The 25,544-nt window shown below is 42.6% G+C and overlaps 2 protein-coding genes across 6 annotated transcripts in view; one reads left to right on the plus strand and one right to left on the minus strand.

Annotated features, from left to right (window-relative positions):
• TMEM19 (transmembrane protein 19) overlaps positions 1-788 on the minus strand; it is a 35,748-nt gene extending 34,960 nt beyond the window's left edge. Inside the window, exon 1 of the mRNA XM_081878748.1 lies at positions 350-788. The gene's annotated coding sequence lies outside the window, so the exon portion shown is untranslated. The remainder of the gene's footprint in view (positions 1-349) is intronic.
• A 132-nt stretch (positions 789-920) lies between these two features.
• Positions 921-25,544, plus strand: part of ZFC3H1 (zinc finger C3H1-type containing) — a 36,036-nt gene continuing 11,412 nt past the window's right edge. For 4 of the 5 annotated variants that reach the window (XR_014160778.1, XR_014160779.1, XR_014160780.1 and 1 more), the window contains exons 1-22: positions 921-1,820; positions 5,809-6,228; positions 7,259-7,320; positions 7,627-7,825; positions 7,964-8,190; positions 10,224-10,347; positions 10,903-11,000; positions 11,633-11,836; positions 12,354-12,518; positions 12,766-12,903; positions 14,432-14,550; positions 14,821-14,967; positions 17,335-17,509; positions 17,676-17,807; positions 19,116-19,664; positions 19,765-19,874; positions 20,492-20,623; positions 22,036-22,157; positions 22,561-22,662; positions 22,820-22,939; positions 24,333-24,516; positions 25,209-25,395. Coding sequence is in view for 2 of the 5 variants with exons in the window: in XM_081878742.1 (XP_081734868.1) it covers positions 1,193-1,820; positions 5,809-6,228; positions 7,259-7,320; positions 7,627-7,825; positions 7,964-8,190; positions 10,224-10,347; positions 10,903-11,000; positions 11,633-11,836; positions 12,354-12,518; positions 12,766-12,903; positions 14,432-14,550; positions 14,821-14,967; positions 17,335-17,509; positions 17,676-17,807; positions 19,116-19,664; positions 19,765-19,874; positions 20,492-20,623; positions 22,036-22,157; positions 22,561-22,662; positions 22,820-22,939; positions 24,333-24,516; positions 25,209-25,395 (4,344 nt within the window). In the remaining 3 variants the exon portion in view is untranslated. The remainder of the gene's footprint in view (positions 1,821-5,808; positions 6,229-7,258; positions 7,321-7,626; positions 7,826-7,963; positions 8,191-10,223; positions 10,348-10,902; positions 11,001-11,632; positions 11,837-12,353; positions 12,519-12,765; positions 12,904-14,431; positions 14,551-14,820; positions 14,968-17,334; positions 17,510-17,675; positions 17,808-19,115; positions 19,665-19,764; positions 19,875-20,491; positions 20,624-22,035; positions 22,158-22,560; positions 22,663-22,819; positions 22,940-24,332; positions 24,517-25,208; positions 25,396-25,544) is intronic. The other variant, XM_081878743.1, reaches the window with a different exon arrangement.

Below are 25,544 nucleotides of genomic sequence, written 5' to 3' on the forward strand. Positions count from 1 at the left end.
CTTGTAGCTTGACAGCTGACGTCTTTTAATTATTCCAGATGACCTCATGAAAATAACAACTTCAGAACTTTTTCAGATGGGTGGGGTATAAATAACAAAGTATTATTATCACCATCATCATAGGTAGCCGCCTCACTGGAGAACGACAACCATTTCTCTAGATTGCTTTACCCTAAACACACACAAAAATCTACTGGATTACACCAAAGCCTTTGTAGCCTGGAATCCCATTTCCCACAGTGGAGAGCCAGATGTTTATGGGCTGCCCCATCATCAAGCGATGAGGGCAACAACAGCTGTCTCCTAGTGTTCTTTCTGTTATTTAATTATTATGATTAAGTTTCATTACCTGGCCTTCAGCAGCAGTTCCCAGGGCAGGCTGCAACCATTTAATTTTTTTTCAAAATAAATTAAAAAAAAACAGTTAAGTAACAGTAGGGTGGATCCCGAAAAAAAAACGGTGTCAAAGGTCAGGGAAAGGAGGCGCGTCTTCAGCATTCTCCGAAAGCGGGTCAACGGAAAGTGGCCTCGGCTCTCGGAGGCAGCCTAGAGCCATCTTTGCCTCGTTCCCTATCGATAACCTCACCCTCCGTGAATCTGATACCACATCTCACGGCAGCGGAGTCGCTTGGGGCCTAGATTCACTCTAAGCCTCACGAGCGGCGTTTGTGACAACCCATCTGCGCCCCAAAGGAGTCGCCTCACTGTCCACTGAAACGGCCGCTCTGAGGGGATACAGTTCCAGAACCGGCCCTTTCTCTTTAAACTTCTACTGTTAAAGCACCGTTATTTATCATTCTTCCTTCCCACGGACTGCTGTGTAGAGCTCGCTGCTGAACAGGCATGCGACCTCCACCGCTGCCCACACACACAGCGGTAGACTACAACTCCCATCATGCCGTTCGACGTCCCCTTTGTGATGTTTTCGCTGCCCCTTCTCGGAGGAAAGAGAAGCGCGGTGGTGGGGAGGGGGAGCGGGAGAGCGCGAGCGAGAGGAGCCGGAGCTGAGCTCTCGCGAGAGCAGGCGCCAGCAAACGGGGAAAGGGTGGTGTCTCGCGTACAAGTTTGGGGTCTGACTAGGCCGCGGCGGCACTCGGCCAAGGAACCGAAAGGGAACGGTGCGCTCGCTCGCGTGCACGTCAGTTCGAAGCCGCTCCCTGCCGCGTCGGTGAGCGGCTGAGTAAACCCCCTTATGGCGGCTCCTGCGCCTGAGGGGAAGGCGGCGGCGGCGGCCTCGAGCGACCTCTCTCCGCGAGAGGAAGGGGAGCTGGAGGACGGGGAAATCAGCGACGACGACAACAACGACGACAGCGGGCCTCCGGAGCCCAGCAGTAGAGATGGCGGCGGAGGCAGCACCCCCAAGGGCCCTTACGCCAGGCGTAGGCCGCCTCCCGACCTGCGGAACAGCCTCCTCCTCTCCTCGTCTCGCCGCTTCTCCCACTTGCGCCACCAGCCTCCCCCTGAGCTCGGGCACCTCCATGGCCGAGGAGGAGGAGGAGGAGGCGGAGGCGGCGGCTACCGACTCAAGGAACCTTTCCGGCCGCACCCGCACCCGCAGCAGCCGCCGCCTCCGTCGTCTTCGTGCTCGCGGCTGCCGCCCGGCTCGCACCAGGACTCCGGCCCCAGGCTCTCCTTCTGGGAGCGCAGCCACAACGCCCTGGACCGCTTCCGCTTCCGAGGAAGGCCTTTTCGGGGCGGGGGCCGATGGGGCAGGAGCCGAGGAGGAAACCCCCCGGGAAGACCCCCCGGGGGAGGGGGGGGAGGGGGCGGCGGCGGGTACGGCGGGAACCAGGGCTGGAGGGAACCCTCTCCTCGGAAATGTATCCTTGCCATTAAGAAAAGGCCACTTGGCCTTTCTCTGCTGCGTCTCGCAGGTGGGGGGGTGGGGTTGCCTGTCCTGGTCTCTTACAACCTGGGGTACCGTAGTTTGGCCCCAGGGTGGTCCTGGAGTTGGACCGGCGGCCTGTTTTGTTTTCTCTGGTCTGGGTGGAGGCCGTAGTGACGACAGCAGAAAGGGCAAAGCGGAAATGAATGCAGAGGTAGGGGGTGTGTGTGTGTGTGTGTGTGTGAGTGAGTGAGAGAGAGAGAGAGATTTAAGGAGGTTCTGCAGAAGTGAAGTGTGTGGTCCGAGACAGAAGATGTCATCTGGTATCTTGGGAGGAGCCTCATTGGCTTTCAAATGTGATGCCTGAAATACTTGAAACACTTAATGAGTGTTGATTTTACATTTAAGCAAGTTTGCTGGCCACACAGCTGGCCTTTAGTGGTGTAACCGAAGATGGCAGGGAATATCCTAACCAAGGAATGCTTCGTTTGTCCTCGACCGAGAATATGTTTTTAATTTTTGTCTTTCTGTTTTTAGGATGAGAAATGTAAATTTCCTTGAAATGTTGAAGGCATAGGGGGAATAGTTCCCCCTTTCTTTTGAGGGTGAGGAACGGAAACATGCAATTCTTGCATCAGTATTTAGTACTATGTACTAAAATGGTACCTTTAAAAAGTACTATTGAAATGTTATCATTTTCATCCAGTTTTTAAAGCATGTTTACTTATGAATAATGCCCAAAAGATTACATTCATTATGGTGGCCATCCTAGGAGTACATCCCATTGAACTCCTAGGGCTTATGTTTGAAAAGATTATGTTGTTTGTTGTGTAGCAGGGTGCCTGTGCTGTAGCTGTTTGAGAAAATAAGTGAAAACGTTGGCCACAGGTGAAAGGACAGAAAATGAAGGATATTTAAATAAGGCTGCCCAATAACATTCTCAAGCTGTCCGGCAATTTAAATACTATCAGAGAACAGCATACTGTCTAAAATTTCTGGTGGAGACAAGCTTAAAGCCAGATGACAAAAAATAAAATAAAACCCACAAAAATAATTAGTACAATCACATTTTGTTTGTAAAGGCACAGGGAAAATAGAAGTTTATTTACCTGGTGCCAGAACGGCAATAAAGAATATGCTAGGCCTGCATGAGTCTCTCTGGATAGAGTGTTCTACAGTTCATGGTTGCTGCCTGTCTAAATGGAGGCACCTTGAGCAGGACCTGTGAGAGGGATCTTTTGGTTAGCCATGTTAACTGAGGCTGCTGGGAAATGGAAGCCACCAACATCTGGAGGGCCACAAGTTTCCCATGTCTGGTCTAATATTTAAAAACAGCACTTTGATCCCAGAAACTGACTGGGAGACAGTACAGCTGATAAAACAATAACATAATTAACATGCTAACATATCCCAGTTAAAAGCTTTGCTGTCCTATATTGGACCAGCTGCAGTTTCCAGACCCTTTTCAATTGCAGTAATGTAAATCGGAGGTTACTAGAGCATGTGTAACTATTCCCAGGCAGTTTCCATCTAGGTATGGCTGCAGGTAACATAACAGCATAAGTTGATAAAAGCTTTTAGTATCTCCAGACAAGACCGAATGGAGGCAAGCGGAACTTACAAGCAATGAATGTACTGTATGCTCGTGTCAGAGCTGCAGTTAGATAGCAGAAATTGGAGATTGCTTATGTTTGTTATTAAATTTAAATGTATATTCAAGTACTCTATTGCTTGAGTAGCTGATCATTGTCAGAAATTCCATCAGTGATTAATATCTTTCACATTTATTATTTGAACAAGTAACTTTTAAAAACTGAATTTAAGTTCACTACTAGAGTCATATTCTTTAGTTACACATTGTCTAGGGCGTGGTTCTCGTCCAGTTTACTAGTTTCAGTTTTGCCCATTGTCTGAACAATGAACTGAAAGAATAAAAAAGGCATATTGTGGGGGCATACAGAGAACTGTTTAGTTTGTTCTGTGTGAGCTGCATGTAGTAATTTCCTCATATGTATCTCTGTGTCTTTATGGAATTATGTAAATAGAGAATAGGATAAAAGCTGAGGCTTCTCAATTGGTGCTACTGTATATTTTTACTCATCTCCCAGTTTTATTCTTCAAAAGATGACACAAGGAGTTGCTTCTGTTTCTCTTGGGTTGCATTCTATTTAGAAGCAGATAACTTGCTTCAATGGCCAAATTAAGCTTGTGGTATGGTAAATAGAGTGGTGGACTTGGAATGTTGACACTGCTTAGTCCAGATTGTCCTGGATGGTGAGTTGCTGTCTTTTCAGCTTTGCCTTATCCTGTTAAGTGGTTGTGAGAATAAAACAGGACAACCCAATGTATTCCTTCTTGTGATCACTGGAGGAAAGAAACTTAGGAAAAAGAAAATGGATTTTGCCTTCCAGTCTCTGCATGTAACTCTGTCACTACAAGCTGAGTTCAACATGTTGCAATGCAAGCCTATGACTGGCTCAGTGTGGAAGTCTGTTTTGGCTAGCTTTTACCCCTTGACGGCTATTGGTTTTCTGTTAGATCAGAATTGCCCAACCTGGGGCTCTTGTTTTGGACTAACTCCTATTAGCTCCTCAATGCATAGCTGGCGTAACACATGAGTAAGCTTCTGTTTTTGAAACACCATTGGATTCTGTTCCAATGTATTTTAGGATGCTTTCCAATCAGAGGCAGTTGTTCAAAAGAACCACTGTAATGAAGTACTGTGTAGGCAGCTAATTAAAACCCTGAAGCCCTAGTTCTAGGGGAATGAAGAAAGCACATAAAATCATACTGGCCACAGAATTTAGCTTCCTGAGTATATGGAGTTTCATTTAACAGAAACAACTTTCTGGTCTCTTATCGTTGTGAAGACATATTTGAAAGTGCAGGCAATGTCTAGTGAAATCAGGCCTGTGATAGCTTAATACTGCTAGTAGTTAGAGGTGAGCAGCTGTGCCTGCACTACTGGTTGCCCATATTTAGGGAAAACCAGAACATTTGCAGATAAAGCAGTAGTAGAATAAAGTATAAAAAGAAGAGGTCTATATATACAAATCCAAATAATTTTACATATACAAAAAATGGACTCAATTATTTTTAGCACAGAGTGCACACAGCCTTAAGGTATATCTGTGTCATAACTGAGGGCAGTTTCAGTGGTGTCCAGATCTTTTTCAAAGAGGGCCAGATTTGATGAAGTGAAGGGCCGTGGGGGCCGACCACAGTTGTTGGCCTTTTTTAAGGATTGAAGTTGTTGAGTTTCTTTTAGGATTGAAGTTTACCCCATGAAATAAACAGCCACACGGGTGGGATTAAACCAACCAACGGGCCGGATTAGGCCCCCGAAACAGACTTTGGACATGCCTGCTTCAGACTCTGTACTAGAGGCTGTTATGGGTTACAAGCAGAGGTAGAGAAAGCTCTGTTGCACATCTGGAAGTCCTTGTGCTAGCAGAATTGTTTAGTTGGATACTGCCTAAAGTATCAAAATTCACAAAACTAAGTTTTTTTGACCCCTTATACTTAAGTAGATCTGTCACCAGCTTATTTAAATATGAAAGAGGCCAGCCAGAAGTAGTTGTGTATTGCTAACATTTAAGATTGTGATCAGAAATACTTTAGGGGAGGAAATCATCTGGGATGTGTATAATGAGAGTTGGCGTGTCCCAGGAGGGAAAGAAACCAAACTGGTTGTGGCAGTGGAATTGAGGTCAGGAAACCTCTTCAAAGGGGTGGTTGCAATGCCTGGCGTCAGATGTTTGGGAAGAGGACAAGAGAATGCCGCTTCACTTACTGCAGAATCTTGTAAGGAAGCACTGTGTGAGTAAACATGGAAGTTGTATGTATTATCTCCTGCATGTTGAAACATGATTGAATTGCTGTTTGGAATGAAAGGTTTCAGTGGCTATATGCTTTTGATCACTTCCTTACAATGGTGCAAGTGACAAATGTACTCTAGACTATTTTCTTAATAAATAAATTAGCCAAAAGCTTTGGAAAATCTCCATCTAGAAAGCAGAACTATTCATCTAAGAATGATAACTCTGTTGAAGAGAGTTTTGAGGATCTGTTGTTGAAATATAAGCAGATTCAACTAGAACTTGAATATATTAACAAAGATGAGAAACTGGCTCTGAATAACAAAGAGGAAACTGCTCAGCAAGGCAACGATGAAATGGCCAGTCCTGAGGACCAAGTATCTGCAGAAAATATCAGTATTACAAAGGATGCTGTAAATGAAGTGTCTCCTGAGGAGAAGAATAAAGTGTTAACCTTTCAGGCATTTGAACTGAAGCCTCTCAGGCAAAAACTGCCAACCCTAGCTGAGAGGAGCAAGTTGAAAAAAGTGAAAGATGGAGTAAAACAAGTGTCACAGAAAACTGAAATACTGGATGCCAGTCAAGGTAATTGTTCTTTATGTGTAATAAACTCATGATTTTATCCTTTCTGTAATTTTTAAAACTGCTTTTTCTTGTGACAGAGTAGCTCGCATTTTTAGAGACGTTGTAATGTTGGCACAGATTACAGTTTGTTGTTTTTATTTAACTTTTATTACTGGTAAACAGAGAAGTGCTTTGAAAATGCAACATTTCTTAAGAATGTTTATATCTTGTTTTACTAACAGAATATAACTCAAGTAAATGCAGCCAAGAATAAAAAGAGAATCAAACAACAATCTAACATCTATTAAAAATACATTGTAAAAATAATGTGCAGGGGGAATTCCATCCCCTCATTTGTTTGATAACTTTGGCATGCACTTCTGTTTTATCTTTCCATTCCTTGACCATTGTTTGCCTGGGAACTTGGTACAGATTGAATCTAGAGTGCTGTTTAGTACTGGAGGAGAGATGTTTATCTATTTTTCTACCTTTTCGCTGTTGGAAATGCTGCATGTTTCATTTGAGGGCATAGCAAGCATTCTTTACAATAGTAGTGTGGACAAACCAAGCCTGGACCTGACTGTAAGAGTAGATAGTTTGGAATCTGCAGTGTTGCTCTATGAGTTGAGGTCTTGAGCTGATCTTGATAATGAGTTTGGGGGTGCCTGGGACCCTCTGCTTGAGTTTCTCTCACACTGTGATGCTGATGCTTCCAGGCCTTCAGACTGCGTCACAGAATTAGTGGAAGTATTAAGGTGACCAGGGAGCATGAGTTTTCCCCAGTATGAAGTACATCTCTTGTGTAATGTAATAATAAAATAAGAGAGGAAGACAGGAACTTAAGGGAATGTGTGCTTGCTTTTGCACACAGGGCAAGTATAAATTGGGACCATGGAAAGAGTAAAAGAACCTGGCATATAGATTTTGCAGCTTACTATTCTGCTTACTATACATGTTAGAAATTTATGTATAATATGACTGTTCCTTTGCATGCTTAAATTCATTTACTTTGTCATTGTGCTTGATAAAATATATCATTTATATTTTTAAGCAGTAGATGAAAAAGAGCAAGGAGAACAAAATCTTAGCCCACCAGATGCTGCAGTAGAGAAGGTAAGTGAAGCCACTTGTTTTTTCCAGCTGCAAAATCAGTCACTTAAAATTTAGCTTTAGCCTAATGTATACTTACAGTGCAATCCTATGTATGTTGTTTCAAAGCAAGTCCTACAGTGTTAAATGTGGCTGATGCCTGAGTAAAATGTTTTAGGATTCTGTCTGTAGGGTTTGAAAACCATCCTGTGGGTACTGTAACTAGTGTTTTGCATAGAGTGAATTTTTTTTAGTCAAAACCTTCAAAAAATATCAGTTTAATGATGAACAAAGAAGTGAAGTGTGTTTGTGCTTTTCATTTCACAAAAGAAATTGCTTGATGAAGAGGAGGAGGTGTCAGAGTTGCAGCTAAGACTACTAGCTTTGCAGTCTGCCAGTAAAAAGTGGCAACAGAAAGAGCAACAAGTGATGAAAGAAAGCAAGGAAAAACTTACAAAGGCAAAAAATGTACCACAAAAGATCAAAACCAGCACAAAATCGCATTCGACCAAAAAAACCAGCACTGCAGGTAAATGGTTAAATTGGTGAGCAGTGGCTTTCCAAGTTCAGATCTATAATGTTCAATATTTGACAGCTTACTTTCTCCATAGATTTGTTGTGTTTCTTTGGAAAACTAAGTATAAGTAATCAATACTCTTATTTAAAGCTAAGCAAGCACTGAGGAAACAGCAAACAAAAGTGTGGAAAAAACTGCAACAACAGAAGGAACAAGAAAGGCGTCAGAAGGAAGAGGAACAACGGAAACAAGAAGAGGAGGAGGAGAGAAGGAAAAGGGAAGAGGAAATAAGAAAAATCCGTGATCTTTCAAATCAAGAAGAACAGTATAATAGGTTTATGAAGCTGGTTGGAAGCAAGGCAAGATCAAGAAGCAAGGTAAATTGACAGGCATGGAATATGGCTTTAACATGGATGTACTTGTGTAATTAATGTTGCTGTTGGGGGTGGGGTGGGGTTTGCTCATCTTGGTGACCCATGATCTGATAGGATTAGATTAGGACTTGAGGATCTTGGCTCTCCTTGGATATAGACATAATAGTCCTGGATAACTTGCTTTCTTTCAGCCTGCTTTCTATCAGAAATACTGACCATCTTCTCTAGTTTGCTGGGCTTTATGAAATAAGGGTTGTAAAACCTTTGGTAGTGCTATGTAAGCAAAAAATGCTGAGCAATCTGGAAAAAGAGAACTTTTAAATTCAAGTATATTATACACATTAAAAAACTGAAAGTCGTTGATGGTTGTCAAAGGAATTACAAATGGCAATTGATACAGATGAGTAGGAAGACCAAATTAGGCATAAAATTCTCACTAGTAAATAGTGAGGCCTTAACGATTAGTGGCAACTGTGCTGAGGCACTGTAAATATTAAACTAATTTTGTTAGTCATGTTTTTAAGTTGATTAGGAATGGTGGTGTAAATATCCGTGATTTGAGAATTTTCTGTTGTGAGCAGTGCCACAAGCACTTGTGTAAAATTGCATCCTGAAAGCACAAGGGATTATTTCCATTTGTGTTTTCATTGGGGAATAAAAGCAGTGACTGGATGTGCAAGGTGTTGTAACAGTGAGAAATTGCAGAAATTCCTCAATCCCTCCAACTATATTTCTGACTGTAGCACATTCTTCCCCAGAGGAGAATCTGAAGTAGTTTTAAGTTCATTTTGAGTCCATAATATGAATTCATGGCTGACGGTGGAGTTCAAGTCCTACAACTAGGTTTTCGCAGGGTCAGCTACAGCTTTGAGAAGGCTCTCTGCCAAATGCCCTTTGCAGAGCACCCCCCCCCCCCCCGGCAACACAAGATTGAGAATGAGGAACTGTCACTTAAGTTACTGTGGGCACCAGCAGAAAAGGAATGCCTCCTCTGGGGCCTGTTCCTTTCAGTTTTCTTTATATCCTGGTGCTCCATTGAGTGTTTGGAAAGAATTTAATTTTGAGGGACTGGGGACCCTAGAGGAACACAGATAGCAGTGCTTCCCCTGCCACTACTGGCTGACCACCTTGACAACTTCTCTCCCTACCCAGAATAATAATAATAATCATAATAATAATGATAATAATAATTATTTTTTATTTATACCCCGCCCTCCCCAGCCAAGGCCGGGCTCAGAGCGGCTTACAAGCAATAATAAAAACAAGTTGAATGATTACAACTTAAAAACAAAATTAAAATACAACATTAAAATATTGAAACAAGCTTTGCACCATAGTTAGTCACCTGGATGGGGGGGGGGGGAGCAGCAGTGGCCAGTCAGCAACAGAGGAAAAGCACTGCACTCTGTACTACTCTGGGCTTCCTGGCCTATTTCCACTGATGGGCACCTGCCTAGGATTGTAAAGGCATTTCTCTGTCCGTGGCTCACTCCCTCTTTCTTGCAATGCTGCTAGTTGGGTCTCACACCTGATGTACACCCCAGGGAGGAAAGAAGCCCGGGGACATTGGAGACAAGGATAATTACAGTAGCAGCAGCTGTAGCTGCTTCAATCAGCACTCAGTGATTTTTTAAAAAGAGGCTGACATTTGCCATGCCATATGCTGATGCCAACTGTACCATTCTGTTGTCATGACCCAGGCGATCATAATAATTCATTTTTTTGCAGGTTGGAAATGGTTGGGAGATTTGCCTTCCCACACACTTAAAAATAATTACAGTATGACTTGGTAGCTTTGAAAAATGCAGTGTTTTGTAAAAACAAACTATTCTGCTGCTTGCTGTCCCTTACTGAAACCACAGTTGTTACGAGAGAAGATCCAGTAAATAGGAGTCAGTAGTTTGCCACTGCTATCTTTCCTATAGCTTTTCTTCCTGCAAGTGGGCAGCTATTTGAGGCAAAACAGGCAGCATTGCATGTGTTTAAGAAAGGAAATAAAATATATCTGAGGCTAACCAAACTTGTTTTTTGTGTAGTCTTCAGATAAAGACTTGAGACGGTCAATAGATAAGCAATCTACGGAGAGTGCAGGAGGAATCTATCAATATGATAATTACGATGAAGTTGCCATGGACACAGAAAGTGAAACTAACTCTCCTGGTAAGTGTTAATTTACCTAATGTGTGGATTATAACATTTTATTTTTGCTGATTTCCTAATGAAGCCATAATTAAAGCTTGTGTTATACTGTTTTATTTACTCATTTATCTATTGTTATGGCTGCTACATGAAAAATAAAAAATTCAATAGCTGACCCAGCATAAGAGCAGGAGCAGTATGTGATGAGAGAAATTACTGCTTATTCTATTGTTTGGGTCTTGATGGTTTTTATGAATTGAAGTACAGTTGTACCTTGGTTTTCTAACAACTTAGTTCTTGAAAGTTTTGGCTCATGAACGTCGCAAACAGAAGTGACTATTTTGGTTTGTGAACTATTTTTGGAAGCCGAACATCTAACAGGGTTTCTGCGGCTTCTGATTGGCTGCAGGAGCTATCTGCAGCCAATCAGAAGCCACGCTTTGGTTTTGACAGTCGAATGGACTTCTGGAATGGATTCCGTTCGACTTCCAAGGTACGACTGTATATAAAGGTTATATAAATAAAATCTTGCCTAGTGTAACCTTTTATTTTTTGCTTTCCACAATCCTTTTGTAGCATCATCTCCAGTGCAGCCTCCGTATTTTGAATGCCCTGCTGGATACTTTTCTCCTACCATTCCACAAATAACACTGCCTCTTGCAGCACAGATTTCAGTAAGTGCTTTTTCAAGATGGTCGTTTTGAAGTAGAAACATTTGAAACCAGAAATATTGTTAGACCAGCTTATCTTTAAATTATGATGCGCTTCTCTTTTGTGTGCATCCCTTCAGGCTGTCTTGGAAGTTATTTCTTCTAGTATATATTGAAATGGGACTTGGCCTGGATCAAAATTATTTCTAGTCCCACTCTTATTACTGATTAATGCTATTACTAATACTCACTGAGTTTCTATATCCTGTGCTACCTATTTCTTCTACTGGAAATATAAATTAAAAAATCCCCAGTCAGTATATAGCTACTTACTACTAAACTTTTGTGCGTTTTTAGAGTTGTGTTGCTTAAATGTTATTTAAGGAACTAAAATGAATAATTAAAATCACTTACCTGGGAGTAAGTTCAACTGCTTAGTGCAGTCTAGTACTGGCGACTAATGGTTTTGAATAAGCAAGTCATTCTCTGTTATTTTCTGCCTTGGAAAATCTTGATTTTCAACTGCAGTATCTTGGCTTTTGGAGTTGCTGATGTTTTGTATTGAACCGTAGCATGAGCCAGATGTGCTTGGCACACTATTTGTGAAGGTCAAGTAGTAATTAAGCTATTTCTCTTTTCCTTTCCAATGTTCTAAGGCTTTGCCACTAGGTAGCCAGTTGTATGTGGAAGGTATTTCAAGTGCTTCTCTTGAGCCACTACCACCCCTTCCTCCACTTCCACCTGAAGAACCTGAACAGCCACCCAAACCGCCATTTGCAGATGAGGAGGAGGAGGAAGAAATGTTGCTACGAGAAGAGCTACTTAAATCTCTAGCAAACAAACGAGCTTTCAAACCGGAGGTATTTCTCACTTCTGAATATAGCCACTAGATGTCAGCCCTGGTGCATTACACCAGAAAAGTTACCCTTACAACAGAAAAGTTTTTTGTGTTAGTTTGGAAAAACAAAAGTGTGACTGGACAACTTGAAGGTCGTATACAGTTCTTTAACCAGCGTAATCTGTTCTTTAACCTTAAAAGGAGTTTAAAGTTCTGTTGGTTAGGGTTAAATTTGCTGTAAACTGAACAAGTTGCCTCTCACTTGTTTGGTATTGTCCCAGCTATTTCAGCTGGATAATTAGTAGGATTATGACATTTGACATGGTTGAAATCTGAGCAACGATTACTTTGCTTACCGCTGATGGTAGCCATTTCCATGTTCAGTGTCTTATGTTGTCGTTAAAAATCGATGCCTTCTAAAATGGCAGCTTCTAACAGGTTGAGCAGGTTATATTTGTGTTACGTTTTTGCAGCATTTGTGTATTTAAATATTTGAAAGCCTTTCACAGTGGCTTTTCTGATTATTTATTTATTTATAGGAGAACTCAAGTAATAGTGGTCCACCTTCACCGCCTTTCCCCAATAACTCCCATGCCGTGCCAAGAAGCAATCTTTCAGCCGTCAGTATTAACACTGTTTCTCAACCTCGTGTAAAGAACACAAAGATTATTAGAGTACCAAGACTCCCACGAACAGTGATTACGGTAATGAAATATGTTTTACTTGGCTTCATATAGGAAGGTGCATCATGCTTGAGGTAAACATTGCCAAAGTAGGGCAAGAAACTAACATGCAAAATCCTAGGTTTGTGCTGATTCGGCAGCTGGGGACAGTAGCATTTTGGAGGTGGGTTAGGTTGGTTCCTGTGTATGGTTTCTTTCAAAGAAGAACAACACCACTATTCTTAAGAGTATTGCTCACTCAAAATTATTTAACCTTTTAATTCTTTAGCTTCCAAAGCACAAGTCAGTCGTGGTTACACTGAATGATTCAGATGACAGTGAATCAGATGCAGAACAACCCATCTCTGCTGCTAGTGTGTTTGGTGGCCTAGAATCTATGATCAAAGAAGCTCGAAGGACTGTAGAGGTAAATAAAATGGATGTGGAAATGACATTATTTGAAAAGAGCACATGAAACGCAGTTTTTTAAAATCTTAACCTGCATTTGCTGTGTACTGCAATGGCCAGATGTGTAAAACAGACTTCCTTGTCTATAGGGAGGAGAACAGGAAGGTCAAACCCTCCAAGTGTCCCTATTTTCTAGGGACGTCCCTGATTTAGAGAAGCTGTCCTGGTTTCTGATTTGATCCTGGAATGTCCTGCTTTTCCTTGGGACACCCCTGTTTTCATTGGAGAAATGTTGGAGGGTATGGCGTTATCTGACCCCCAAGCCGCCTGAAGGCAATCCTGTATAGGGAGGGTTTTTTAAAAAAATGTTTTATTATGTTTTTATATATGTTGGAAGCAGCCCAGAGTGGCTGGGGCAACCCAGTAAGATGTGTGGGATATAAATAGTAAAATTAACGTTATGGAATGGGACATCCCTATTTTTATTGGAGAAATGTTGGAAGGTATGGGTAGATTTAATTGGTTCAGAAGTTAGGAGAAACAAATTATTCCTTTCAGACAAGAGTTCATCCCAGTCCTTGAGCCCGCCTTCTGACAAGGAGTGAAAGTCATTGCCAGCCTTTTATCTTTAAGTACATTTTGTCTTATTTTCCTCCCTGCACCTGATGTGAAAGCAGGAGCTTAGTGCTTGTTCTCACTGATCCCTTTGGGTAGCTATACAATAAGCAGATCACCTGTCAGAGCTCCAGGTCTCCTTTCTCATGTTCTCATTCAGTGAAGGAGGTCCTGTTTCACACACTTGCTGGTGAAGACTGCTAGTTGAGCACAGGAGTCGGCAGCACTGCACTGCACTGCTTTCTTGTCCTGGCCCTCATTTTTAATTGGGGATATGAGATAGTCAATGCGTATTTACTTTGGGCTCCAGCAGTGTGCCTCTTTCAGTAGGTGTGTGCCACGGCAGGTTTTCCAGAGAATTGCCCATAATAGTCTGTTTACTCTGGAACCCACTGCGGAATGTGGTTCTGCTTCAGAGTATCCTTGTTCTGCCTGGTCTTCTCCCATTAAATGAAAAAGACAAGTTGGACATAACTTTACAGAAGGAATCTTCATAGCTAGGTAGGAGAGCATGTAAGATCTTGCCAGCACTAGAGAAGGATTTGACTTTTGGGTGGCTGTGGGGGCAAGTTGTATCCTGTTAAAATAAGCTATAACTTGGACTCATAATATCCTTTTGAAAGTGTCTTTTTGCTACTTACTTTTCCCTTATATTTCCCTGGCTATTCCGGTTCCCTTGTGGATGGCCCATTTTTTCCTCAAGTCTTACACTTAGTTTGTTCTTACTCAAGTTTTTTTTCCTTTCCAAAACTGGAGAGGAAGTCTCCTTTTAAAAGAGGCAAAGTTGGTTGACCCTGCTTTCTGAATCAGTAGTGTTAATCCTGTCTTCTAGATAGAAAGAAACTGTGGTAAATCCAATTTCCCTTTCTTCAATAATTTCAGTTTTTTATTTTGGTTCCTATATATAACAGTGTTGGATTCTTCTGTTACAGGCATCAAAACCCAAAGCACCTTTAAAATCTGAAAAAGAAAACAACCCTGTAAGAACCCCAGAGGCCTTACCAGAAGATAAAAAGATTGAATACAGACTCCTAAAAGAAGAGATTGCCAGGTATTTGGGCTTCGCACAGTGAAAATCAAGAAAAGCACTTGAGTTGTTAGCCAAAAACTGACTGATTTAAAAATCAGTGGCCTGATGTAGTCATCCATCTTTTTAAATTATTCTATTTTGTTTATTTAAAGCTTTGGTTTTATTTATAAATTATCTTGTGAGCTGTTCTAATTCAAAGTGGTAGTGATAACAAATCTTTCTTGGAAAATAAGCTTCAGATTTTTGTCTGAAAACTGAAGTTTTGAAAATAATGTGTCTTGAATATTTTAGCAGGGAGAAACAACGCCTGATAATATCTGAACCCTTGAAGACAAGTTCATCACCAGCAAACTCTGACGTTGAAGTTGATGGGGTTGGTAGGATAGCAATAGTAACAAAACAAGTTACAGATGCAGAGGCAAAACTCAAAAAACACAAGTAAGTCTCCTCATCTTAATGGTAACCCTCCGTAGCAATGGTTAGTATGTGTTGTTTGTGTGTTTGGGACACTTCACTTTAACTACATGCAGGTCCCACTATCTGTCCACTCATTATGTAAAAATTCCCTTATCTGAACATGAGAACTTTGCACCCGTACTATGCTACACATACAAGTGGATTTAGATATCGAAACAGCTGGACCTGCCTATGAACAAAATACTATGAGAGAATGACTTTCCTTATAATAATAATAATAATAAATTTTATTTATATCCCGCCCTCCCCAGCCGAAGCCGGGCTCAGGGCGGCTAACAACAATCAACAATCAAACAATCAAATATTCACACATTCTAAAAATATTACATTATAAAAATCAATTAAAATCAAATTAATGGCAACTAATTAAGCAAGATTCTAAGCAGGTTGCCAGAGGAGGGAGTCAGGCTGCGCCCTGACCAAAGGCCTGGTGGAACAACTCTGTCTTGCAGGCCCTGCGGAAGGATGTCAGGTCCCGCAGGGCCCTAGTCTCTTGTGACAGAGCGTTCCACCAGTGAAAATAAAACAACAGCTTTAAAGAAGCTCATTTAGTCGTCTTCTTATTTGTTTGCCTTTTGCTGGTTGGGGGCAGCCTGTTTGGGTGCTGTGCTCCCTGATCCTGGCTCCTTAGTTTTCGTCCCCGATGCCTCTCCCCAGCAGCCATCCTCGCTCTACCCTTGTCTCTGATCCGCCCCTTAACTTGTGTGCAGAGACGTTGCTCATGAAGGAGCAGGACCATGCATGATTGGGACTTCCTGCTAAGCAGAAGGATTGGATCTTGAATGGTGCTGCTCCTTCACAAGCAGCTTTCCTTGTCTGCTGGGAAACTGCAGTGGTGATCTCCCCACCAGCTCTCCGCTTCTCTGTTTTTCTGCCTGTGCCTTCCCACCCCAGTACAGTGGTGCCCCGCAAGACGAACGCCTCGCAAGACGGAAAACCCGCTAGACGAAAGGGTTTTCCGTTTTGGAGGCGCTTCGCAAGACGAATTTCCCTATGGGCTTGCTTCGCAAGACGACAGCCCATAGGGAAATCTCCGGGACAGTGGGGAAGCGCAGCGCGTCTTCCCCGCTGTCCTCGGACCTCCTCCGAAGCCTGGCGGCGGGGCGGGGACACCTCCTCCCGCCGCCGGGCTTCGGAAGGATGCCCCGATGCCGGGCAGCGAGGCGGGAAAGTCTCCCCCCGGCGCCCGGCATCGGAACGATGCCCCGATGCCCGGCGGCGAGGCGGGAAAGCCTCCCCCCGCCGCCCGGCATCGGAACGATGCCCCGATGCCCGGCGGCGAGGCGGGAAAGCCTCCCCCCGTCGCCCGGCATCGGAACGATGCCCCGATGCCCGGCGGCGAGGCGGGAAAGCCTCCCCCCGCCGCCCGGCATCGGAACGATGCCCCGATGCCCGGCGGCGAGGCGGGAACGCCTCCCCCCGCCGCCCGGCATCGGAACGATGCCCCGATGCCCGGCGGCGAGGCGGGAAAGTCTCCCCCCGCCGCCCGGCATCGGAACGATGCCCCGATGCCCGGCGGCGAGGCGGGAAAGTCTCCCCCCGCCGCCGGGCTTCGGAAGGATGCCCCGATGCCGGGCGGCGAGGCGGGAAAGTCTCCCCCCGCCGCCGGGCTTCGGAAGGATGCTCCGATGCCGGGCGGCGAGGCGGGAACGCCTCCCCCCGCCGCCCGGCATCGGAACGATGCCCCGATGCCCGGCGGCGAGGCGGGAACGCCTCCCCCCGCCGCCCGGCTTGGGGCGGGAAAGCCTCCCCCCGCCGCCCGGCATCGGAACGATGTCTCGAAGCCGGGCGGCGGGCCGCGAAGCCTGGGCGCGCTGGCAACTCTCCGCAAGGAGCGCTCCCGCTGCTTGCGGAGAGGTCCGCGAAGCCTGTCCTGGACCTCTTCTGAAGGCAGGCGGGGGGGCAAAAGTCTTTGTCCCCCCTGCTTGCCTTCCCAGGGGCTTTTAAATCGCCCCGGACAGCGGAGAAGTCCTCTGCTGTCCCGGGCGATTTTAAAATGCCCGCCAGAAGAGGTCGGGGGAAGGCGGTTTCCATAGGAACGCATTAATTGATTTTCAATGCATTCCTATGGAAAACCGTGCATCGCAAGACGAAAAAACCGCTAGACGAAGAAAATCACGGAACGGATTAATTTCGTCTTGCGAGGCACCACTGTATAATGCTCACTGCAGCTTCACAGCATTAAGAATCCCCCAACAATAACCTTAATATAAACTTAAATAATACCTAGATACTTTGAACAGTTTAGATGGTGGCTCTAATTTCATACAGCTTTTGTATCTAGAAATGAATATAGGTGAAATTTGAACTCCATTTTCTTTTCTTTAGACTTCTCTTGATGAAGGATGAATCTGTGTTGAAACATCTATTGCAGCAAGAGGCAAAAAAGAAAGAGTCTGTTCGTCTTGCTGAAAGCAAGATTGCAAAACTTAATGAGCAGCTGCAAGCAGCAGAGAAGATATTAAATGCTAATAAAGTGTTCTTGAAGAAGCTTCAGGAACAAGTAAGTTGTCTTTTTCTATAGCACTATAAAACATGCTTGTTTAACTGTAGTGTTTTAGGGCAGTCATTTTTTACTAGATATATTTCAGACTAATTTGTTAGCTTATTTGGTTTATATCCATGCTTGGGTTCAAACGTGACATCTGAAGAATGCATAAATATTTCAGATCCACAGAGTACAGCAACGAGTAACAGCAAAAAAAGCGCTAGCATTAAAATATGGAGAAGAGCTTGCTCGAGCGAAAGCACTGGCTAGCAAAGAACTTGGAAAACGAAAACTTGAATATGATCATTTTGGAGTAAGTATAGCCTTGAAAACTTAGTGTTAAAGAAGCTATCATTGTATTTAATGGACTTCCGTTGTTACAGATTGTAGACCAGAAAACAAGAATATTAACCAAGAGCTGAAATGAACTTCCAAATACACCTGTGCTTTATAATACCAGTTCTCAGTTCTTGGAGAAAGCATAAGGGATTGTTGCATTATGAACACTGGCCACAATCCAAGTAGCATTCTACTTTTTCTGCGTGCTAAGGAGGGTTTGGAGTTCTTTCTCAAAGGGCACCCATCCTTGCCACATGGAATTTGAAAGTGAGATTTTCAAATTCAATTTGTGATCCGGCACAGGGATCTTTGTGCTCATTTATTATCCTTACTATTAAAAAGTCAAAAATCCCATGAAATGCACCTCAACTGTTGGGTCCATTCTGGGAAATCATAGCTTTCAGAGATCATGTTCAACAGATTTGAATATTAAAACTTACACTACTGTACCTAAAAGCTTGTTGACATTTCACTTTATGCTGAGCCTCTGAAATACAGCACGATGTCAGAGACAATCCCCCTCTGCCCATTTCAGACCTAAGGTTAGAACTGGGGAAGGCAGTGTGAGGGATTCTGTACTATCTGAAAACATGCCCCTGCTCTCTAGGTAGTACTGAGCTCAGCAGGGTAAAGGCTTGCCTAGTAAGTGCAAAGAAAAAGCTGTCATTATGTATTCAAGGCCACACACTTCTTTCTGCCAGCTCAGATGGACAATAGGAGGCAGAGCTGGAGGCTTGGCTTAGAGTTTGTCAGGTGCTCGCAATATCCCATTAGAACAGAGACAAACTCCATCTGCTCCCACCAGCTTGGAGCTGCATGGAGGATGCAGAGACTGGCTTAGTCTGTGCCCTTGCTGGGAAGCAAACAGATCAGTTTGGAGGTTGTTTCTGTATTTGTAGGCTAAGTGCACATGTTCCAGGCACCTGACATGCATAGAGTCAAAACAAATTCCAGGCTGGGCTTTGGATTATCCATCCCCTCTCCCCGCTAGTCTAAGTTGGGGGAGAGCCTGCGGTTTGTCACCTTTGCTAAGGACTGAATTAGCTCTTCCCACGGAGAGCAAAATTGTGGGTTCTTGGAAATATACTTGAAATGACATAGATTAATTGAAACCCTAATAGTTATACCACTGGTAAATTATGCTCTGTTTTTCCCATTTGTATGTGTGAATTGTCTGGTAAGAATTTAAACTACAAAGCTAGTCAGAAGTGTGTATTTATTTATTTATTTATTTTGACTGTAAATGTGAAGTATTAAGAATTTTGAGTGTGTTTCTTGGCAGCCAAACAAAATATTGAAATTGGAGAAATCTCCTTCGTCAAGCCCCAAGAAACATTCAGCAGAGCTGATTGCACTGGAGAAAAAAAGATTGCAGCAACTACAGTATGAATATGCTCTAAAAATTCAGCAGCTGAAGGAGGCCCATGCCCATCAGACTAAGGACCGATCAAATATTCTTCCTGTTACAGAAGAGGAACCTGAATTTGCACTACCTCAACCTTCCCTTCATGATCTGACACAAGACAAACTGACATTAGATACAGAAGAGAATTATTGTGATGATGAAATTTCGTCCAATTCCACCAGAGAACGAAGGAGGTCTTTCAGAGAATCAAATTCTTCTACTAAACCTAACCTTAAGCATGTTGACACCCCCAAGCAAGAAACTTCAAGCAAACTTTCTAAAAAGGCACTAGAACAACCCGAGCTCTTTTTGGGTCTGAATATTGATGAACTGAAAAAACTTTATGGGAAAGCTGATGGCTTAAAAGATCTCTTGAGAGAAAATGTCATGCTTACGGTTTCTAATGAAGAAAACTTACATGGGCAGGTAATTCAGTGTACTATTTAATACTAAAAGATCAAGTTTTTTTTAATGAATTACTGTGGCTTGAGTCTCTGTATGGTTATATATTGTATCTTTCCCCTAGGAAATAAAAGTGGATGTGGACCCTTTCACAGCTCCAAGTAAACAAACAGAAGGGAAGCCATATCCGTTTGGACCTTATCATAGCCCACTTCTTGTTTTTAAATCCTACAGGTATGAATACTGAGTTGATTAAGGATGCTATGTTGCATTGCGGCTTTGAGTATGGTTGGAGATTTCTGTTGTAAACTCCTTTATATAAAAGAATGGTGAGCTTTGGAGTAGCAATGGAGAACAGAGCTGTAGGACTATAGCTGCGTTTATGATCCTTGAAGAGGAAGAGCTCTGCAGATGTGAGAAATGAGTTTGGTAGCAAATGTTGCTAAATCGCTCTTGCATTTGTAATTATTGGACTTTCATTTAGAACCACAAACACCAAACTGTAGACAATTTAAATGCATTACATGAAGAGGACACATACACATGTAAACAAAAAACAAAAACAGCTACAAAATACATATAGAATACAGAGTTATTTCTTAAAAGTGGGTGGTAAGAATTAAGAACTACCAGCTGACTTGGTCTTAAATACTTTTGTGGATGAAAGAAAAACAAGCTTCTATTCCCTTTTGGGATGAACAGCAGGTGGTACTACATATCTGCTTATGGTTATGATTATCTTCGAAAAGTGAAGTTCAATTTTAGTACCGTTAGTACATGTTTGTGTGTTAACCATGAGCTAATTTTATTGGCCTGGATATATTAACATCTCATGTTGTTACTTTGCTTAGGTTTAGTCCCTATTTTCGAACAAAAGAAAAGCTTTACCTCAGTTCAGTATCCTACAGCAATATGATTGAGCCTAAACAGTGTTTCTGCCGTTTTGATCTAACGGGTACATGCAATGATGATGATTGTCGATGGTGAGTGATTCTCCCCTTCACCTCATATTTCTTTAATTGAATGATCTCTACTGCAGAGGCTATTCCTTTGGGATTCCAAGCAAATTTGTCTTTTGATTAAGAAATATTTTTGTTTGTTGCTTATGTTAAAAGAAAAGGAGAGTTCATTGAATAATCTGTTTCACTTTTGTATCCTGGAAAGGATGGGAATGAGGGGAAAGGTACACAGATGGCTTTTTTGGCCATGGCAGTGGAGGGAATCCCTGCCCTTTGTTATACAAACAGATGTGTCCTGGTCTGTGCATAAAAAGAAATGAACCTGGGGTACATTTAAAGATATCAGTACAGTGGTACCTCTGGTTACGAATGCTTCAGGTTACGAGCTCCGCTAACCCGGAAGTAGCTGCTTCTGGTTGCGAACTTTGCCCCAGGATGTGAACGTGCGCCGGAGGTGTGTGCACAGCGGGAGGCCCCATTAGCGAAAGCATGCCTCAGGATAAGAACAGTTTCAACTTAAGAACAGACCTCTGGAACGAATTAAGTTCATAATCAGAGGTACCACTATAATGGTAAGAACTTACATACCCAGGAGCAATAGTCAGTATTCTGAACTGCCAGCAGCCAAAGCCCCAAAGCACGTTCCCTTTCACCTAGCCAAGAAATAATATGCATGGTTAAATGCCCAGCGATCCTTTCTCCCATAGTTAGGGTTTTGAAGCAAGGCTCTTGGAGAAGCCTTAATGGAGTGGAGTGGGTTGGGGACACCTACAGGAAAAGAAAGTCATTGCTATTTGTGTGTGTTTTATAGAGCACTCCTAATTTGCAGTCCGTTAGAAGTGTTAAAATAACCCATTTAGTCTCCTCATCAATTCTCATTTTATACATTCTTCAGTTTTGATGTTGCATGGTATTTAAAATCTATTATTATTATTATTATTATTATTATTATTATTATTATTATTATTATTATACCTGTTCACTGGATTGAATTGGGAATTACAAATTGGTTGCCTGAATGGCTGGACCCTGCCCTCAAAACACTTGTATTCAGCTGCTAGTAGCCGTATCATATTGACATAACTGTGTGACCTTATTTAAACTTCTCAGATGACAGCTAACATTTGAACATGAGGTGCATTATGTCAGAGATGCTCTTCAAAGTTCACTTTGATTTTGAGTAATAAAAAGTTTGAGATGTGTTCTGTAATACACCAGGGTTACTGAAGTCAGTCCTTGTGAGTAGTAGTGGCACCTGAGTATTAGAGTGCATATGTACACTATCCTGTCTTGTATACACTTGGCTTGCAGCTGCACATTTATTAGAGTTTCTGGAAATGTTTTAAATGCTGTTTGAAAATAACATTCACTTACTTTAGGTATGATGTTCACAGAGTCTTTGGTTGATTTTTAAGTGGGATTATTTTTTATTTCAGGCAACACATGAAAGATTGCACTCTCAGCCGAAGACAGCTGTTTGAGGATGTTCTTTCGTACAATTTAGCTCTGATAGGCTGTTCAGAGAAAAGCACTGATGAAGAGATAAGCACAGCAACAGGTATGTTGCTTGTTGGTCTTGCCAGCAAGGCAATTTAGTTCCGCAATTAGGTATTCTAGCTTCATAGCCAAAAGTTAAGGAAGCAAGCTGCTTCCTAATGCATGCTTTCACTCTGCACTATATTAATATTAAACAAAGTGTGATTCAACCTTCTGCTGTCATGTGTAAATCTGTAGATGCTTTTTACTTTTCAGCTGTGTAAGCTTTCAGCAAAAGATAATAAAAGTGAAAAGTATTTGCAGTTGTATTGATGGACATTGATGCCACCATTTTGAAACAATTTGTAGTGTTATAAGTTTCATCAGAGTTCTGTGGATTTGGTCATGGATATACAGTATGAATGCATATAGTTGTAAATTACTGATAACGATATGTCTTAGATATTGCTACCATCTTATTTCAGAAAAATATGTTGAAAAACTGTTTGGTGTAAACAAAGATCGCATGGCAATGGATCAAATGGCTGTTCTTCTTGCTAGTAATGTCAATGAAAGCAAAGGTCACAGTAAGTAACTTCTTTAATATCTCAAGATCCAGTCTACAGCAGTATTCAGTGGAGTTTTTAAAAAAACTTGTAGCTGGATAAGCAAGATTTGCTTTGATGATAAAACATGATGTAAAGAATTTAATGTATACTTCAATTTAATCTCTCTTGCAAATAGCCCCTCCGTTTACAACTTGGAAAGACAAAAGGAAATGGAGACCTAAGCACTGGGAAAAAACTCATTTGGACAGTGATATCAGCAGTGAAGAGGAACAGTCTTCTGGACCTATTAAATATGGTAGCATTAATTATTATGCAACTAAATCTGGAATGTTAAGAGTAATTTTGAAAGAGGGCAAAAAAAATGTACTCGAACACATTTACTTGTCTCCTCTCTTTATTTGCCTTGTACAGTGGTGCCCCGCAAGACGAACACCTCGCAAGACGGAAAACCCGCTAGACGAAAGGGTTTTCCGTTTTGGAGGCGCTTCGCAAAACGAATTTCCCTATGGGCTTCCTTCGCAAGACGAAAGCCCATAGGGAAATCTCCGGGACAGCGGGGAAGCGCAGCGCGTCTTCCCCACTGTCCTCGGACCTCCTCCGAAGGCTGGCGGTGGGGCGGAGAGACCTCCTCCCGCCGCCAGCCTGGGGATGGCTGCTCAGAAGGCTGGCGGTGGGGCGGAGAGACCTCCTCCCGCCGCCAGCCTTGGGATGGCTGCTCCGAAGGCTGGCGGTGGGGCGGAGAGACCTCCACGCGCCAGCCTTCGGATGGCTGTCCTGAAGACTTGCAGTGGGAGGAGGGTTTTCCTTCCCACCGCCAACTTTCAGAATGCTGTTCTGAATGTTGGCGTGGGGAGGAAAAACCCTCCTCCCACCGCAAGCCCCAGGAACAGAGGAGAAGCGCTGCGCGCCTTCCCCTCTGTTCCCGTACCTGTCCTGAAGGCTTGCGGTGGGGAGAAAAGCCCTTCTCTGCACTGCCAGCCTGGCAAGCGGTCTCCATAGGAACGCATTAATTGATTTTCAATGCATTCCTATGGGAAACCGTGCTTCGCAAGACGAAAAACTCGCAAGAAGAAAAAACTTGCGGAACGAATTAATTTCGTCTTGCGAGGCACCACTGTAATGATAAAACTGATACAGTAGAGGCATATAGAGCTGGTGTCACAGGTAGGTGGCACCATTTCCACACAGACCCAGTGAAACTTAGGTTTGAAAAAATCATTCTATTGCCTACAATGGAAGACTTCCTTGATGCCTAATTTCAGCCGGGGGCAGGTTGTTGCAGGATCCTGCTGGAGCTAGGAAAGGCCTCTGCAAGTATATGTGTATCTGTAGGCACTGTGTTGGCTTAGTGGTCAGTCCTGTGCCTGAGTCAGTCACATTAACTGGAAAAAAGTGTCCTGAACGTCTTGCACTGCTGTCACTCATGATTCAGCACTGACTCACGTAACGATAAGAAAAAAATAAGAATGTTTAAATAAAATTCTAATAGAATATTAGACAAAAGTAACTCAGTTTATTTTGCCATAACAATTACTCTGTGCGCGCATACATACTACTGTTTATCAGTATGTTTGGCTTTCAGTAGCTTGCTTTTTATTCACACTGAAGTAATAACTTGCTGAAAGTTGGATTTCAAATCATGAAAGTTGTGACAATCCTTAAAAAAAGAGAATTGTTTGTATTTGCAGCTCCCGCAGTACAGAACAGAATAAATCTTCCCGCTCTGGATGCTGTTGTGACTCCTGATGATGTTAGGTATTTTACAAATGAGACCGACGACATTTCAAACCTGGAAGCAAGTGTACTTGAAAACCCATATAACGTTCAGCTTTGGATCAAATTGGCCTACAAATATCTGAATCAAAATGAAGGGTGGGTAATTCTTTTTTTGCAAACAAATCAGTTGCACTTTTTGTCTCAAGCTTCTCACCTGTGCTGTTGGAAGCAAGCTTTGTCGCTAACATCAAAGGACTCTTTGTTTCTTTGGCCAATGTACAAATAGGTTATTATTTTAAAGCAATGGGGAGTGGAATTGATTTGCTCTTTTGTTGTGCACAGTCCAGAGTAAGCATAATAAATTATTATTATGCTTTAAAGTGCTTCATTTCAGCATGGAAATAGTAAAAAGAGGGTTCATTTTAAGAAAAATGAAGGATACAATTGATTGGATTTCTAAGGTTGGTTTTCTTAATTCATGATGATAAAATGGAAAACTCCTTAAGCAAGATGGTAGAAGTCATTTTCAGATGTTTTACATTTACATCAGGAACCAGCAGGTGTCTGAGAGTATTGGCAACAAACTGCAGTTGTACTTTACCATCCACAAGTGCCTTAGAGTTACCGTGCAAGTTCCCTGTTCTTCCTCTCACTGCTGCATTTCAAATCCCTCAAACTGTTTTAAATACGGAAGAGAAAAAGTGTATGAAGTGCAGAGAGCTTCTGAAGGGGAAGTATGTATGAAGTGCAGAGAGCTTCTGAAGGGGAAATGCATGTGCATGCCTTGGCATTGTACCATGAAACTGAGAATGTGAAAATGAATGTATTGCTTTCCTTTCTTATTGAAGATCATCCTCCGAACGCTTGGATTCTGCTTTAAATGTCCTGGCTCGAGCACTAGAAAATAACAAAGAAAATTCTGAAGTCTGGTGTCATTACCTCAAGCTATTTTCAAAAAGAGGAATTAAGGAAGAGGTGCAAGAAATGTGTGAGACTGCAGTGGAATATGCTCCTACTTACAAGATTTGGTGGACAGTAAGTCTGATCACTGGAAAAGCTATATGTAGTAATTATGAAGTTAGTACATATTAGCACACTACATCTCACTTCCATGTATGTTTAATTTGAAGGCTTCCACGAAATAGCTTTAAAGCTCAAAAAGAACTTTTACAAAAAAAAAAAAT

The sequence above is a fragment of the Podarcis erhardii genome (assembly GCF_964252035.2).
Source record: "Podarcis erhardii genome assembly, chromosome: 10".
Classification (NCBI taxonomy): domain Eukaryota; kingdom Metazoa; phylum Chordata; class Lepidosauria; order Squamata; family Lacertidae; genus Podarcis; species Podarcis erhardii.